We start from the raw sequence: 15235 nt of genomic DNA, 5'->3' as shown, positions 1-15235 counted from the left end.
TGAACTTGGCCCGGTAGCAAATGGGCAGCCAGTTTTTATTGCATTACCATCTGAATTTGATAGCATTTAAATTGCAACACAATATTGTATAATATATTGTAAAATACAATACATAAGATGTTGGAATATGTGGATCAACTCCAACTTGTGGGTTGAGGCTGCATGGGGTTAAAAAGGGTAGCTAGAGAGGAGACCTCCTGATTGCTTGGCTAATACCTATCCTGTGATCTCCTGCTGTCTCTCCCTTCCTGCTAGACTGATATGCATAGGATGTTGACCACATCTCCTTCCTCCTTCCTTCTTTCTCTTGAGAGGGAGAGCAGACATATTCTCTTTGTCTCTCCCTCTCCTCCAAGGATGAGGGCAAACACTAGGCTTAGTGTTTGCATCTCCAACTTAGCTAGTTAGCTAGATGTAGAACTCTTTCCTATCAAGTATGTACTTCCAGAATAAAGTAGTTATTTCTTATTTTAAAGCTTAAAGTCTCTGTCTGATTATTTTGCAGGGAAGGTGGAATCTTTAGCAAAGATTCAAACACATAAAGGCTCACTCAGTCTCTCCATTCCTAATTTCGCCACTCTGCGACATAAGAAACAATAGAGGCAACAAAAATAACATTAAAAACCATACGGCATTCTGGCACAGTGCATTACAACAGACAGAAAAATCATTAGGTGGTCCACCAAGATCCTCAACAATTTTCAAGTGGTCCTTGGGATAAAACATTTAGGGACCACTGGTCCACACTCACTGGCAGTGGCTCTCCAGGGTTTCAGATGGGACTCTTGCTGAGCCCTACCTGAAATTGCTGGAGATTGAACCTGGGACCTTCTGCATGCAAGGCAGATGCTCTGCCGCTGGGCTATGGTCCTTCCCCATTATAGGTTCATGGCCTTGCATCATCTAACAGGTTCAAGGGTGGGAGAAAATAGAAAGTCAGACTAACATAAAGCCCATCATCCCTGACAGCTGGCCATGGTGGCTGGGGCTGATGGGAATTGTAGTCCACAGCATCTGGAAGGCCCCATGTTGGCTACCCCTGCTACAAAGGGTATTGCCATTTAAATAAAGCACATATAAACTATTATAATAAAAGGGAGAATAACACAGTGGAGAATTGCAAATCCCCCGATATCCTTACAATACAAAACGTTTCAGTACTTGTAACTTGCAGCACAAAGGCAGAAATTTCTAATGAAAGAAGCCTTTGGATTCTTACACACCAAAATAGTTTCTTAAAGCAGTAGGAAAAGCAGAGAGACTTCCAGGCTTTACCTGGAAATATGTAAGCATTGTTTCCCTGGCCTGGTTTGAAGGATCGCCCATCACTCAGCTTCACTGGCTCAAACGGACTACCACTTGCAAACAGACAATGCCCCTGTCAAAGAGAAAGAGAGGAAATGATACTCCCAGAAGCCACTTCTGCATGTGCTTATATTGCAAGAAGGAGGAGAGTGCATACCAAGTTCCACCGTAAGTCCCTCCTTCTGAGGATCTGCACGCTGGGCAGCCGCTTCACTTTTTCCTACACCAAGAGGTGTTCAGACCAGTCTCCAGCAGAACAGAATTTAAAACTGCCTAAAAAGCAGTATGTGCCCACTAGGCACGCCTACCAGATACTGACGCATTCGACATATGTTTCCAAAGGCATCTGGCTGGCCACTGTGAAAAAAGGATGCTAGATTGGCCTCATGTTCTTTTAGGACCTATACTAGCAGAGGCCAATGTATGTAGGCCCAACCTACATGATAGCTAGCTATTGCAAAATTTAGAGGAAGATTGCCCTAAGTTTTGAATTCTATATGCACAAGTCTTATGTGAATATAACATTCAGTGTGCAGATGTCTGGTATAGGATATAGGTAGGATATATATTCCTGGTGGGCCACCAAGATCCTGCTTCATCATGCTTATCCTATGCCTAACTGGAGCCTAACTGGAACCATCCTCAATATTATCTCTGTATAGGGAAGACACATTAACACATAAAGGAGTTTGTCTATTGAGGGAGCATTCAAAAAACAGGAATGCAGGAAGCTTTCTTATATGAAGTCATACTAATGATCCATTGAGCTTTAAATGATGGCTTTAAAATGAGAATTGCTTTAAAATTTGTAAACAAATTTTTAATATGTTTTTAAATTGTTTTTAAGTTTTTTAAAAAATGTGTTTTTAAATTGTTTTTTGTGTTTTTAAATTTGTTTTTATTGTTTTTAATTGCTGTAAACTACCCAGTGAGCTTCAGCTATGGGGTGGTATATAAATGAAATAAATAAATAAACACGGATGGCTTTAAAAGAGGATTGGCAAATGCATAAGATAAGGTTATCAATGGCTACTAACCCTGGCTATCTTCTGCCTTCACTGATGCAGGCAGTATGCTTGTGAATACCAGTTGCTGGAAACCACAGAACGGGAAAGTGCTGTTGCACCCACAGGTATCTGGCTGTGAGTACAGGTTGCTGGACTAGCTGGACCACTGGCCCGATCCAGCAGGCTATTCTTATGTTCCTATGAGTTCAGCACTGTCTGCACTGACTGGCAGCAACTCTCCAACGTTTCAGACAGGGAATATTTCCCACCCCTACAGGAGATGCTGGAGGCTGAACCTGGGACCTTTTGCACTCAAAGCAGATGCTCTAACACTGACCTGCAGGCTAATGAGAGACAGTCTGAGCTGGATACTACCATTTGGTTTTGCCAAGCATGCAGCTTGGCTCTAAGGAGTCAGACCGTGGGGCTCTGTATTTGAACATCAAAAAACCATGTCAAGTCATTAAAAAAAATACTATGGAATCAGTAGGGGGCACCCAAGCTTAAGGAATATCTTGGGATATCTTAGGAACAAAAATCTCCTCGTCCTCGTACTGTGTCGTTTGAGTGCAGATCTATGAGGCTGCACGCTTAGTACCATAAGCAAAGCAACAACAAAAGTAAATTTGTGCCACGGCATGGGCCCTGCCACGTCTTCTAAGCACCTGGCAGTACCCCAGCTTTTGTTCTTTGAACTCAGAAAGTCATGTGTTTGTTACTTCAGATTAATTAATATGGAGTACAAAAAAACCCCATGTGGTGGGCCATTTAGACATCCGCCTTTGCACTATTGGAATCGCTTTTTAAGACATTTTAAAAGTTGTTTTTTTAAAAAAAGATTTTTTAAACTATGTTTTTAAAGGTGTTCTGTTTAATATGCTTTAAAGACTTTTGTTTGTAAGATGCTTTAGAACGCTTTTTTGCCGCCCTGGGCTCCTTCTGGGAGGAAGGGTGGGACAGAAAATAATGAATTAATTTAATATTCTTTGCCCTATCATTAATACCCAGGACTGATAAAAATTGTTCCCTTAATTCATTATTCTTATTAAAATTTGGCAGCATACATCTTCCAATGATTAGTAGCCACTGACAGCTTTATCTTCCATGAATTTGTCTAATCTTCTTTAAAAGCCATCTAAGTTACTGGCCATTGCTACATTTTGTGGCAGCAAATTCCAGCTTTTAACTATGTGCTGCGTGAAGACATACTTCCTTTTGTCTCTCCTGAATCTTCGAAACATTCAGCTTCACTGTGTGCCCCCAAGTTCTAGTATCACGAGAGAGTACTGTCAGCAGATCAGCTGATAAGCCACACTAGCACGTGCGCCACAAGCTCAGAACATCTCCAGCACAGAAGTGTCGATCACGCTTCAGGCAGCTCAGTCAAGTGAGCCAAGCTTCACAGCCCAGGAGAGAGACCGCGATGACCAGCAATATTTAGAAATCTTTGCTCACCTCTGTTAATGTGTATGCCTCCTCAGCAGTGCACTCTGCTTTTGCGGTTGGGTTACTCAGTGCAAATATTATTGGCCTCTGATTGATAGAGCCCATTGCTTTGATCACATCATGGGAAAAGAGACGTCCAGCACCTGCAACCCCTGGAAAAGACAATAAATCATTCTTTTTTTCCCTTCCCCAAAATAGTAGCAGTCTTAACTTGGTACACAGCAGAAATTTCTGTGCCTGTAATGCCGACCAGCCTGGACATAGCATGGCCACTCTGAGGATGTTTCAGTACACATTCCTTTTAAAATAGACCTGTTTACCAAGCTCCTACTCATCTCGCTACCAGCACAATGTGAGGACACTGAATCCATGATGGACAGACCACACACACACACATTGTGAGCAAGATCAAGTTCATATATTAATCCCTTAAGCATCATTGTTTTCAGGCCTTGCTTAAGGATTTGCCAGAAATATGTTTCTGACCACTGTTGGAAACGGGACACTAGACTAGACGGACCTTTAGTCCAACTAGCAGAGCTCTTCTTACAACTGCAACATCAAAGGAAGGCTTGTATGTGTCAAACAGTTCTGATCAAAACATAGCACAGTTTTCAAATAATCTCAAACAGAACGAAACATTTCATGCTTTCAGTAACATGCCATCAAGGCCTGGTTCATACATGTCAGCTAGATGTCTCCACACGTGACGGCTGGCAGCTGAATTTGTGAAGAGTCTCCATCAAAAAAGTGCTGACTCACATTTTAAAGGATGTGCCTGCACTTTTATATTTCTGCAGTGGTCTATTATATTGGCACATGCAAGTCATTACCTGATGAGTCATACAAGGACAGACAAGTCCAAACTGGTGCAACACAGTTGTACATGCATATATAAATCGGCCTTCAGTTATAACATCAGCTGTAATGGGAGGAATGTGGCAAACAGTCAACATAAGAAAATAAGAAGGCCCATGTAGTCCAACATCCTGTTCTCACAATAGCCAACAAGATGCTTATGGGAAGCCATCAAGCTGGACATACTGCCTCTGATCCTGGAGATACTATATAGCCATCATGACTAGCAGCCATTGATAGCCATATCCTCCCTAAATTTGTCTAAGTTTTGCTTTCACAGGATGGCATGGCATAAGATGACCCACAGGGTCTGTTTTGCAAGCAAACATGTCATGCAAGCAAATATAGGCCAGTCACTGTGGAAAATGTAACTCTTGCATGTCTGATGCTCAGTAACCACATGGCCTCTTACGGGAATCCACTGCATACACTTAACGTTAAAAGCCCTTCCTGCAAGCATCAGTACCAGGCTAATAACCTGGTATAAATAAAGCCTAAAACACTCACCAATGATGACAGAAGGTCGAAGCACATTAACTGCATCTAAGAAGGTCTTTGGCACCTGGTCTGGAACCAGATGAGTAAAAGGCTCTTGGTTGGCATCTACTGTTTGCTCCCGACCCTAGATATTTTAAAAATAAATGATTCTTGAGGGTCAGAAAAACAAAACAAGGGTAGAGGAGTAGATCGTGCCCTACCAAATCCCAGGGGAGCCTCACCTGAACCAATAAGCCAAATTTGTCAAACATCCATATTTTCCTATATGCTTCTTCAGGAGAAAGACCGCTTTCCACCATCGCCATGACTATGAGATTTGCGATTCCAAGGGCAGCCTGACAAATAAGAGAAACCCCCTCTGAATACCCCTTACCATAAAAACCCTATTCGCAGGGTCGCCATAAGTCGGAATCAACTTGAAGGCAGTCCATCATCATCATCATCGCTCTTTTAAAAATGCTTGCACTCCCACAAAAACAGCCGCCATACGTTAATGATTCACACATAATGCTAAGCCACAGCATGGCTTAGCGCAAGCATGAGGGTCCCCATAGAGAAGATCGTGGCCGCTTCACTCCTCCCTGGTCCTCCCGCTGCAGTGCTGCTGTAAACTAAATCATGGGCTTGGCTTAGCATGTAGTCCAAATCCAGGCTCATGATTTGTCCCCTCCAGACTTAGCAGGATGTGTGATGTGTGCAAAACCTTTGGCAACCCTACACTGCATTTTATTATCATACCCAAACTGTAAAGGTAAATAACTATTCCCATTTTATAGCTGGGAGAGAAGAGCACTCCTAGCTTGACAGAGCAACTCACCTCTCCCGCACCAAGGAACAAGATCTGGTGCTCCACAATTGGTTTACCAATAACTTTCTGTGCTGCCAACAAGCCGGCTAAGGCCACCGAAGCTGTCCCTATAAAAGGAACAAACCTTTCTGAAAAGGGCTGGAAAGAGAGGCACCTACACATACAGCCAGCAAAATACAACCCAAACAGAAATATGCTAGATGCCCAAAAGGGGATCAGTTACCCTGTATATCATCGTTGAAGGTGCAATATTTCTCTCTGTATTTTCTCAAAAAGCGGAAAGCATTGTGGTTGCCAAAGTCTTCAAACTGTATGAGGGTGTTTTGGCCATACCTAGAGGGCACAGCAAGAAATATAAAGTCAATTCTTATCTTGCAAATGACACATTTTAATACTTCATGAATGTTCACACATTATAATGCAGACTTGGAAACAGCCAAACAAGAACCTTCTGACGGCAACCAGGCAAGAAAACCTCTGTAAATTTAAACAGCTTATTTTTTCTGAACATACCTATAAAGTTACCTTATACAGAGTCATTTGGTCCATCCAAGTATGGCCTTCCTTATATTTATTTTATATCCCACCTTTTCCTCCAATGAACTCAAAGTGGCATACATGCTTCCCCCCTTCCTATTTTATTCTCACAACAACCCTGTGAGGTAGGTTAGGCTGAGAGATAGCGACTGGCAAGGTCACTGAGTGGAGATCTGAACCCTGGTCTCCCAGGTTCTTAACCAACACTAATCACTACACCACACTGCCCCCCTTGACTAGAGTTGCCCTTCAAACTATCAAGAGTCATTTCTCCCAACTTTCATTTTAACTGGAGATACCAAAGACTGAACATGGGAACTTCTGCATGCAAAGCACATGTTCTATCATAGGGCCACGGCCCCTCGCCAAGCCACTGTGTTAGTATAGGATAACAGCTATGAAACTGAGTTGTGAAACAGGATGTCCCTGGCTTAAATCTTGCCTCTGCCATGAACTCCCTCGATGGCCTTAGACGAGCCACAGTCTCTCAGACTGAGCCCCCCACATTCCACCTCCACATACACTCACACATCTGAAAAATGGGGGTATTAACACTGACCTACCTTGCAAGGTTTGCTGTAAGGTTTGCAACTAGATAATGAACGTTGAAAGCACTGTGCCAGCCTTCCCCAGCCTGATACCTTCCATGCTGGCTGGGGCTGATGGGAGCTGTAGTCCAAAACATCAGGAAGGCACCACATTGGGGAAGGTTGCATTATACACATTTTTAACAATGGGAACAAGCAACAGTTCATAGTAACAGTAATAGAGGTATGTCCAGGTCAGTGAGACAGCAACCTTTGTGGATTTATCCACAATACATTATACAAATTTGGCGTCTCCTTAAATCCCTACACTGGTTTCCTGGAAGGTCCCAGATGCAGCACATGCTCCTAGTCCTTACCTTCAAAGCCCTCCACAGCCTTGCCCCTTCCTTATCTCTCCACTCTTACATCCCAAAACATCCGGGGCCACAATCTTCACTGCTCAGAGGTAGAGCAGCTGCCTTGCGTGCAGAAGGTCCCAAGTTCAATTCCCGACATCTCCAGGTAGGGCTGGGAGAGACTCCTGCCTGAAACTCTGGAGACCCACTGCCTGTCAATATAGACCAGAGGTTCTTAACCTGTGGTCCATGAACTCCTAGGAGATCCATGAAAATGGACTGCCTTCAAGTCGAATCTGACTTATGGCGACCCTATGAATAGGATTTTCATGGTAAGCGGTATTCAGAGGGGGTTTACTATTGCCTTCCTCTGAGGCTGAGAGGCAGTGACTGGCTCAAGGTCACCCAGTGAGCTTCATGGCTGTGTGGGGATTCGAACCCTGGTCTCCCAGGTCATAGTCCAGCACCTTAACCATTCCACCACAATGGCTCCCAGGAGATCCATGAACTAGACACAAAAACAAAACAAACAAAACAATTTCCAATGCAATAAAATTAATTGTGTTTATTTATTTATGTTGAGTCCATCGCTTTCATCAGATTCTCAAAGGGATCTGTGACCCAAAAAAGGTTAAGAACCACCGGCTTAGACAATACTGAGCTAGAGGGACCAGTGGCCTAACTCAGTGTAAGACAGCTTCCTATCTTCCTCCAGTTCCACCATCTGCAGCCATCCAAAGATCTCCTGCTCCCTCAAAAGACTGCCCTTCCCCACTCGCTGCCCCATATATTTGGAACATGGGTTGTTGCTTGGGTTTACTGACACAGCTCAGAATGTATACCTGTCCACAATGGCTTCCATGAACTCGTCAATGAGGTCATCATAAAGCTGTGAGCGGTCGCGCTTCTGGTACAGCCCCATATAAAATGGGTCTTGCAGCAGCGACTAGGAAATACAAGGAACGAGAGCCATGAAAGGAAGCAGTTAATTCAATATACAATATATCGCTCTGTAAGTGACTTGAACATTTTGTGCTGTTCCCAGGAAGCATGGACATTTGCAGCAGATCCCAAGTAGCCTTTCGTCTCATTCGAATTTTGAACACTTCATCAGCTGTTTAAAAATAATTAAGAATACTACGCTGCCAGACCAGGGCCTGCCATGCAGTTATCAAGAGGATCCACACCTTTCTCTGCAGTTTATTTATTTATTTATTTGATTATTTTATTTATATCCTGCTCTTCCTCCCAACAGGAGCCCAGGACGGCAAACAAAAGCACTAAAAGCACTTTAAAATATCATAAAAACAGACTTTAAAATGCATTGAAACAAAACATCTTTAAAAACATTTTTTTAAAGTTCCAAGGCTGGGGCTTTTCCTGCCCAGCAGGCAACAAGCAAAAATGTAGAAGACTGAATAACCAAACCCCACGTCCCCAAAACAAAGGGAAGGCCAGTCTCCCACTCCTCGCCTACCCAACCTACACAGTTCAAATCCAAACTACAGGTGTACAATAGAACTGCGTTTCCCAATTTTTTTTCCCTATGGACCACCTGAAAATTGCTGATGGTCTTGATGGATCATCAATGATTTTTCTGCCTGGTGTAGCAACTGTAATGCGCTTTGGTAGGTGCAGTATGAGTTTTAATAGTATTTTAATTACTTCTTTTATTTCTTATATTGTATGTTATTGTATTACAATTGGCATTCCATAGAATTCAAATTGTAGGACAATAAAATACAATACAGGGAATAAAGGAAGCAACAAAAAGACAATTAAAAATTAATATAAATATTTAATATCGAGTGGACGTGCTACAAACCACCTGAATGAAGTTCATGGACCACTGGTGGTCCACAGACCACAGTTTGGGAACCTCTGCTATAGAAAATGGTGCCTGCATAGCTAGCAACTCCAAGATGACTCAAAACAAGCCCCTCTATCACAGAGGTCGGGACTTTTTTCCAGCTTAAGGGCCACACTGCCTCGTGGGCAACCTGCCGAGGGCCACGTGCCAGTGACGCACAAGGCCAGAGGCAATATGTGTGTGGAGTGACGGCTGCAACTCTCACCTTTGTACAGTAGGCTACATTCCAGCCACAGAAAAATAAGTGTCTTTTACATACACCCACACCTCTCCACCAGGCAAGCAAGAGGCATTATCACAGTTTAAGGACACATTCTAGACAGGCCAAAGCACAAGGAGGATGTGGAGCAGGGCTGATGAGGGGCATGGGTTGGGGAGAAGGGGTGTGGCCTGGGGAAGACCTGAGGGCCAGACAGAGGCCTGGAGGACTGCATTTGACCCCCGGGCCTGAGGCTCCCCACATCCTCCAGATGTTGATGGGGCTGCAACTCCCATCATCCCTGACCACTGACCATGCTGACTGTGGCTAATGGGGGTTGGAGTCCAACAACACCTGGAGGACCACTGGCTCCCCATCCATGTTTAAGGGTTGATTCACAGATGCAGCCAGGCTGACTAGAGATCATGTGAACGTCTCTGAAGTTCACGCTTTCCCATGTCCGCCGTGGAGGAAGAAGTGTGTGCACCAGCAAGGATATGCATATCAACTTTATTTATTTATTTATGATATTTATTAGTTGCTTTTTTTCCAAAATGGAACTCAAAGCGACTTACAAAACGAACAAAAAAAACCTGTGCTCGACGTGGCTTACAACAAAAGCAAACAATTACAAAAACAATTTCATAATAAAATAATACAACAGTAATAAAACAATAAAATGTCACAGCAACACAAAAACTATTTCAATACCATAAATGTAACATTACATTCTTTAACAGGTCACATTACACCTCTTGACAATATGGCAAAAAGAAAACTAAGACAGTTTCAACTTGGCACCTAGAAACACCCCCAATTACCAACTGTACAAACACCACAGTCATGGAGAGCACTGCAGTTGCTCGCTGCAACAATCCTTTTCTTAACATTTCCAAAACAATTATCCACTGACCACCTTGCCCAGGCACAAAATCTTAAGAACGCAGCTAACAACGTTACTTGGGTCAGCCAGGGCAGTTCTGTGCAGCAATCCAATGGCTGGGCTCAGACGTAACCGTGCTGGTCCAAAACATGATTGCTGGGAGTGAGAGCAAGCAACAACCTCAAGCGTTTCCTCCTCCTCCCTGACACACTTCTCTTCCCTCCTCCTCTCAAACACTTGGCTACAGAAAGGAGTTCCTGGATGGTTAAGCCACAGATTCCCCAAGACATTTGAACCAAAAAACTGTTTTAAATGAGGCAGGAGCCTATGGCTCTCCAGATGTTGTTAGACTAGCATCATCCCAGACCATGCTGCCTGAGACTGAAGGGTGTTGTAGTCCAACAGCATCTGAAGGGCCACATGTCCCCCATCCCTGGCGTAAAAGGTCCCTACAAAATAGGATTGCAAACCAGGATTAAACCACAGCTGGCAGTCCTGATTTGAAGGACGCGCATAAACTAGTTTCCTAATTGAGCTCTCTTGGGGAAATATTTTAATCAAATCTCGTATGCAGCCAGGTGTTTGAGAGGTGTGGGGAAGGGAAGGTGGGAGAGGAGGAAACACTAAAGCCTGTTGCTCATTCCCACTTCAACAAGCCACAGTTCATTGAATTGGGAACATTATGTCTCAGCCTGGCCAATGAATGCTGTGAAACAGACAAGTGTTAAGTGTTATTGGGAGAGGGATGACAGAATCTTGTAGCTTACCTGATTGTCTGTGCCAACATCAATACACACAGGGAGGCACTTATCGGGTCGTATGCCAGCACATGCGGTATATAAACAGAGCTTGCCAACAGGGATTCCCATGCCATAGACACCCAGATCGCCAAGACCCAATATTCGTTCCCCATCCGTGACGACGACAGCCTTGAAGGGACAAGTGGAAATTTAACTCAATCAGACACATGCGTAAAAGTCTAAAGTGGTACAGTAAAAATCTCTATAGTCTTTTTATTCTGGTAGAAAAAACATTTGGGAGTAACTGTGGCATTTAGGCTGAAGCAGCAATTGCTCTCCTAATTAAACTTAGAATAGGGCTGGATATTTTACTGTGGAATAGGCAGATTTTGTTCACTCACTATTTACCATTCTTCTGCACAATGTCGTGATCAACACATCCTCCTCTTAGGTTGTCTCTGTTCAGATTCATTTTTTTCTTTCTTCTCTGGAGGACTGAAAATCCAACTTTTTAAAACTAATCTTGTTTAGATGCCTATGTAGACATAGGGGCTGCCTAATTAATTTATATGTTTAAGTTAGGATTTAAGAAGAGCTCTGCCGGATCAGGCCTGTGGCCCATCTAGTCCGGTATCCTGTTCTCACAGTGGCCATCCAGGTGCCCATGGGAAATCCATAAGCAGGGCTGGCACCAGCCTGCCCCAGGCTCGCCTATCTCTCCCACCGCCTCACGTGAATGCTGTACAAGCTGCACGCCCATGCCTGCCATCAACCAAGATGGCGGCAAGGACTTCCCTAAGGGGCTGATGCCCCCATCACCATCTTGGTTGATGGCACCCATGCGTGCTACGCTTCGCGCGCCCATGCCTGCCATCAACCAAGATGGCAGCAGGAGCATCAGCCCCTTAGGGAAGCCTCCACCGCTATCTTGGTTGATAGCAGGCATGCGCGCGCAGCACACACAGAGTTCACAGCAATGTTCACAGCAATGTAAGCCTGCATAGTCTGTATGGGGGGGGTGCCTGGGAGCTCCCTCTCTGCAATCTGTGGCAGGGTCGGGAGTCAATGCTGCCGCGGATCGCAGAACAGGAGTGCTATCCTCCCACCTTAGGGAGGAGCTCTTCAGGGGCCCCTCTGAGTCACAGGGGCCCTCAGCCAGGATCCAACGTAGCCACCTTCTCGCGCCGGCCCTACTCGCAGGACCTCAGTGCAACAGCACTCTCCTCTCCTCTGGTTTCCAGCAACCGGTATTCTGAAGCATACTGATGGTATATTCCTGTTCTTAATGACAGCTGATGTTTCTCTCTCTCTCTGCAAATTATTATTATTTTAAAAAACTAATTTCCTCAGGTGTTGATGCTGTATACTGCTATTCTGGCCTGTGCAGTTTGCTTTAGTCATTTCCTTCTCTAAGGTCCATCTCTTCTCTTTAGAAATCACCTCTACCCCTTTAGCCCTTCCCTTACCAAACAGCATTGCCTTCATCTCCCTAAACTGCAGCTGGGGGGGGGGGCAATCATGATCAGGAGTACAGTGAGGAGGTAAGGAATATTGAACCCTTTCCCCACACATTGGTTCCTATGAGAGTCACCACACACACACACACACATTTGGGGCTGGGAGAAAGGAGACTGTCCACTTGGCTCCTGAGACAGACGTCTGGAAGCAGAGTTACCATTCTACTTCCAGCTAAAAGCAAAACTGTAATGATTGGGTGATGCTAAAACCATCCACACCTGGAAGCACCCTTGGCTTCTTATGTTATCTGGTGGTAGGATCATCACCCAAAAATGCTTCTGCTGGAACACATGACGAGCCCTAGCAGAGGCAGCACCTTTCAAGGGCCATGGCAAACTTCCCACACGGTGGGGCCAAATCCACCCAGTAAACTCCTTGTGTTACTCCTGTGCTAAAGCTTTTTCTTTTCACAAAGCATGAAGCAGTCATTAGTGTAACCGTAGGTAAGCGGGTAAAGGCTGCGTTTTGCATGCAGAGGGTCCCAGGTTCAATCCCCGCCATTTCCAGTTAGAAGGATCTGGGATGGCAGGGCTGGGAAAGACCTCTGCCTGAGACTCTGAACAGCTGCTGCAGCCAATCAGACTGGCAGTACTGGGATAGGTAGACTAATGGCCTGACTCAGTACCCAGTGCACTCCGAGTACCCAGTGTATAGCTACACTACAGACTTGACTATTAAATCAGTTTATTCCACCTCCCCAGAGAATCCTGACACCTCTAGTTCAGGGATGAGAGTGAGAAACATTCTCAGCACCCAAACCAAACTACAGTTCCCAGGAGTCTTGGGGGTGGGGGCAGAAGCTATGATAAAAACTGGCATAAAGCCAATACAGATTTGTAATCTAGATATGCTCCTTGGCCACCTTGTGTGTATCAGTTTCCTGGGCATACAAATGACTCACGGGATTAGACAGGTATTTGTTGCACTGGTCTTATTTTCACCCTCTGCCATAAAAAAATGGGGGAAATCTATGTCTCCCATTCATCAATAAAACTTATGGAGGCAAGCGAAAGAGGGGACCCTGAGATGTCACTGTGAGATTGCAAAAAGGTGGGAGTTGCCCAAGGGTCTGTAGCAAAAGAAAAGAGACTATTGGCTCGGACTGGGAAATAGGTGGACGTACACACATTATAGAAAGCTCTGCTAATGGTGGAGGATGCAAAACATCTGTCCAGATCAGCCTTCCCAACCTGGTGTCATCTACCTGTTTGACTGAAAAACTCATGCGCCCTGGCCGGAATAGCCAATGGGAGCACTAGTTTGGGGCAGACTGGTCCAAATGAACACAACAAATCCCCCCAAAATGATCACTTATGTTTTTCACACCCAGAAACCCAGGAGCAAAGCATTCATTCAGCAAGATGTGAGACATGAACGTGAATGTGCAATGTTCATGGTTCTTGGATGTTACAAATTCCCAACTATAAGAATGTAGCCCCCAGTATTTATCCATTAAGCTCAGTGGCAGAGCACCTGCCTTGCATGCAGAAGGTCCCAGGTTCAATCCCTGACATCTCCAGGAAGGGTTGGGAAGGGTGTGATGTTCCTATATATTAGTGTATATATGGTAAGTGCTGGTTGTTTAGAGTATACATGGTAAGTAGTGAAAGCGGAGGGGGAGTGAATGGGCAATAGAATGCTTGATGATTGGCTGAATGTTTAAAATGGCTGACAGTATAAATGAAAGGATGACAGGTAAATCTGGGTGAATGTGAGGTGGTGAATTGTGGAATCTGGGGGGGGGGAGAAGAGAAAGAGTGGATTGCTTGGTGGGGTTTGAGAGAGTTCTTTGCCAGGAGAGAGTGAAGAAGGAGGGAGGTGGAGTTCGGATTAGTATTGAGTAAAACCATATGCTTATGTGCCTTAAGAAGAAATCTTGTTAATCTTGTTAGCTTTGTTATCTGTAATAAATACTTAATTTGGTTTACCAAAGGCCTGATCCTTGGCTGGGGTTTCACAGACCAGAAGGGAGGGTAAGGTAATGACCAAGGCTGAAGGGGAACTGTAACAAATGGTGGCAGTGGTGAAGAGAATAACAATACCAGTATTCAGAGTCTCTGGGAATACTAGTATTAGGACGTGACTGGTGGTTGCCTAGCAGGGGGATCTGTTGAGATCTGTGCTAGAGCGGGGAGAGAAATCATAAGAGAGAGCGGTCCGGACTGGTGGAGTCCCTGGTGGTGCCTAGAGACAGGCAGTAACCACGAGCAGGTAGGAACCTGACAGGGAGAGCCAGGGAAGGACGCATCACAGGTGGTGTCAGTAGCGGTGGGATACGAACAGCAGAGAATCCAGATACGAACCAAAGAGAGTCCCAAAGACACGTGGTGACAAAGGAGACTACGTCACAGGTGTTGGCTGTAGCAGTGAGATACAAATACTAGACAATCCCTAATAGTTGTGTGGCAAACAGAAATAACAAAACAAGATTTCTTGTGAGAGTGACTGGCAAAGAGTGTGTGGCAAAGAGTGAGTGAACTCAAACACCATGGCTGAATACATAAAAATGAAAAGAGAGGAGCTGGTGGAGAAGTGCATAACATTCAATTTACCTCACGAGGGTAAAGGGGTAGATGAATTGAGGGTAGCACTTATAGGATTTGCAACTGCCCAGCAAAAACAACCTGTCAGAGAAGAGACCCCAGAAGGATATTTAAGCAATCCCGCTTATATAGAGTACTTG

The 15235-nt window shown here is 44.6% G+C and overlaps 1 protein-coding gene across 2 annotated transcripts in view; it reads right to left on the bottom strand.

Moving 5' to 3' along the window:
• ME2 (malic enzyme 2) overlaps positions 1-15235 on the bottom strand; it is a 58761-nt gene that overhangs the window by 7789 nt on the left and 35737 nt on the right. For both annotated transcript variants that reach the window (XM_061614529.1, XM_061614537.1), the window contains 8 exons: positions 11062-11223; positions 8185-8288; positions 6146-6255; positions 5932-6029; positions 5336-5449; positions 5124-5238; positions 3768-3910; positions 1276-1378 (listed from right to left, as the gene is read on the bottom strand). In XM_061614529.1, the coding sequence (XP_061470513.1) occupies positions 1276-1378; positions 3768-3910; positions 5124-5238; positions 5336-5449; positions 5932-6029; positions 6146-6255; positions 8185-8288; positions 11062-11223 (949 nt within the window). The remainder of the gene's footprint in view (positions 1-1275; positions 1379-3767; positions 3911-5123; positions 5239-5335; positions 5450-5931; positions 6030-6145; positions 6256-8184; positions 8289-11061; positions 11224-15235) is intronic.

The sequence above is a fragment of the Rhineura floridana genome, chromosome 1 (genome assembly GCF_030035675.1).
Source record: "Rhineura floridana isolate rRhiFlo1 chromosome 1, rRhiFlo1.hap2, whole genome shotgun sequence".
Classification (NCBI taxonomy): domain Eukaryota; kingdom Metazoa; phylum Chordata; class Lepidosauria; order Squamata; family Rhineuridae; genus Rhineura; species Rhineura floridana.
Note: the sequence above shows the minus strand (reverse complement) of the source record. Positions and strands in the feature narration are given on the sequence as shown.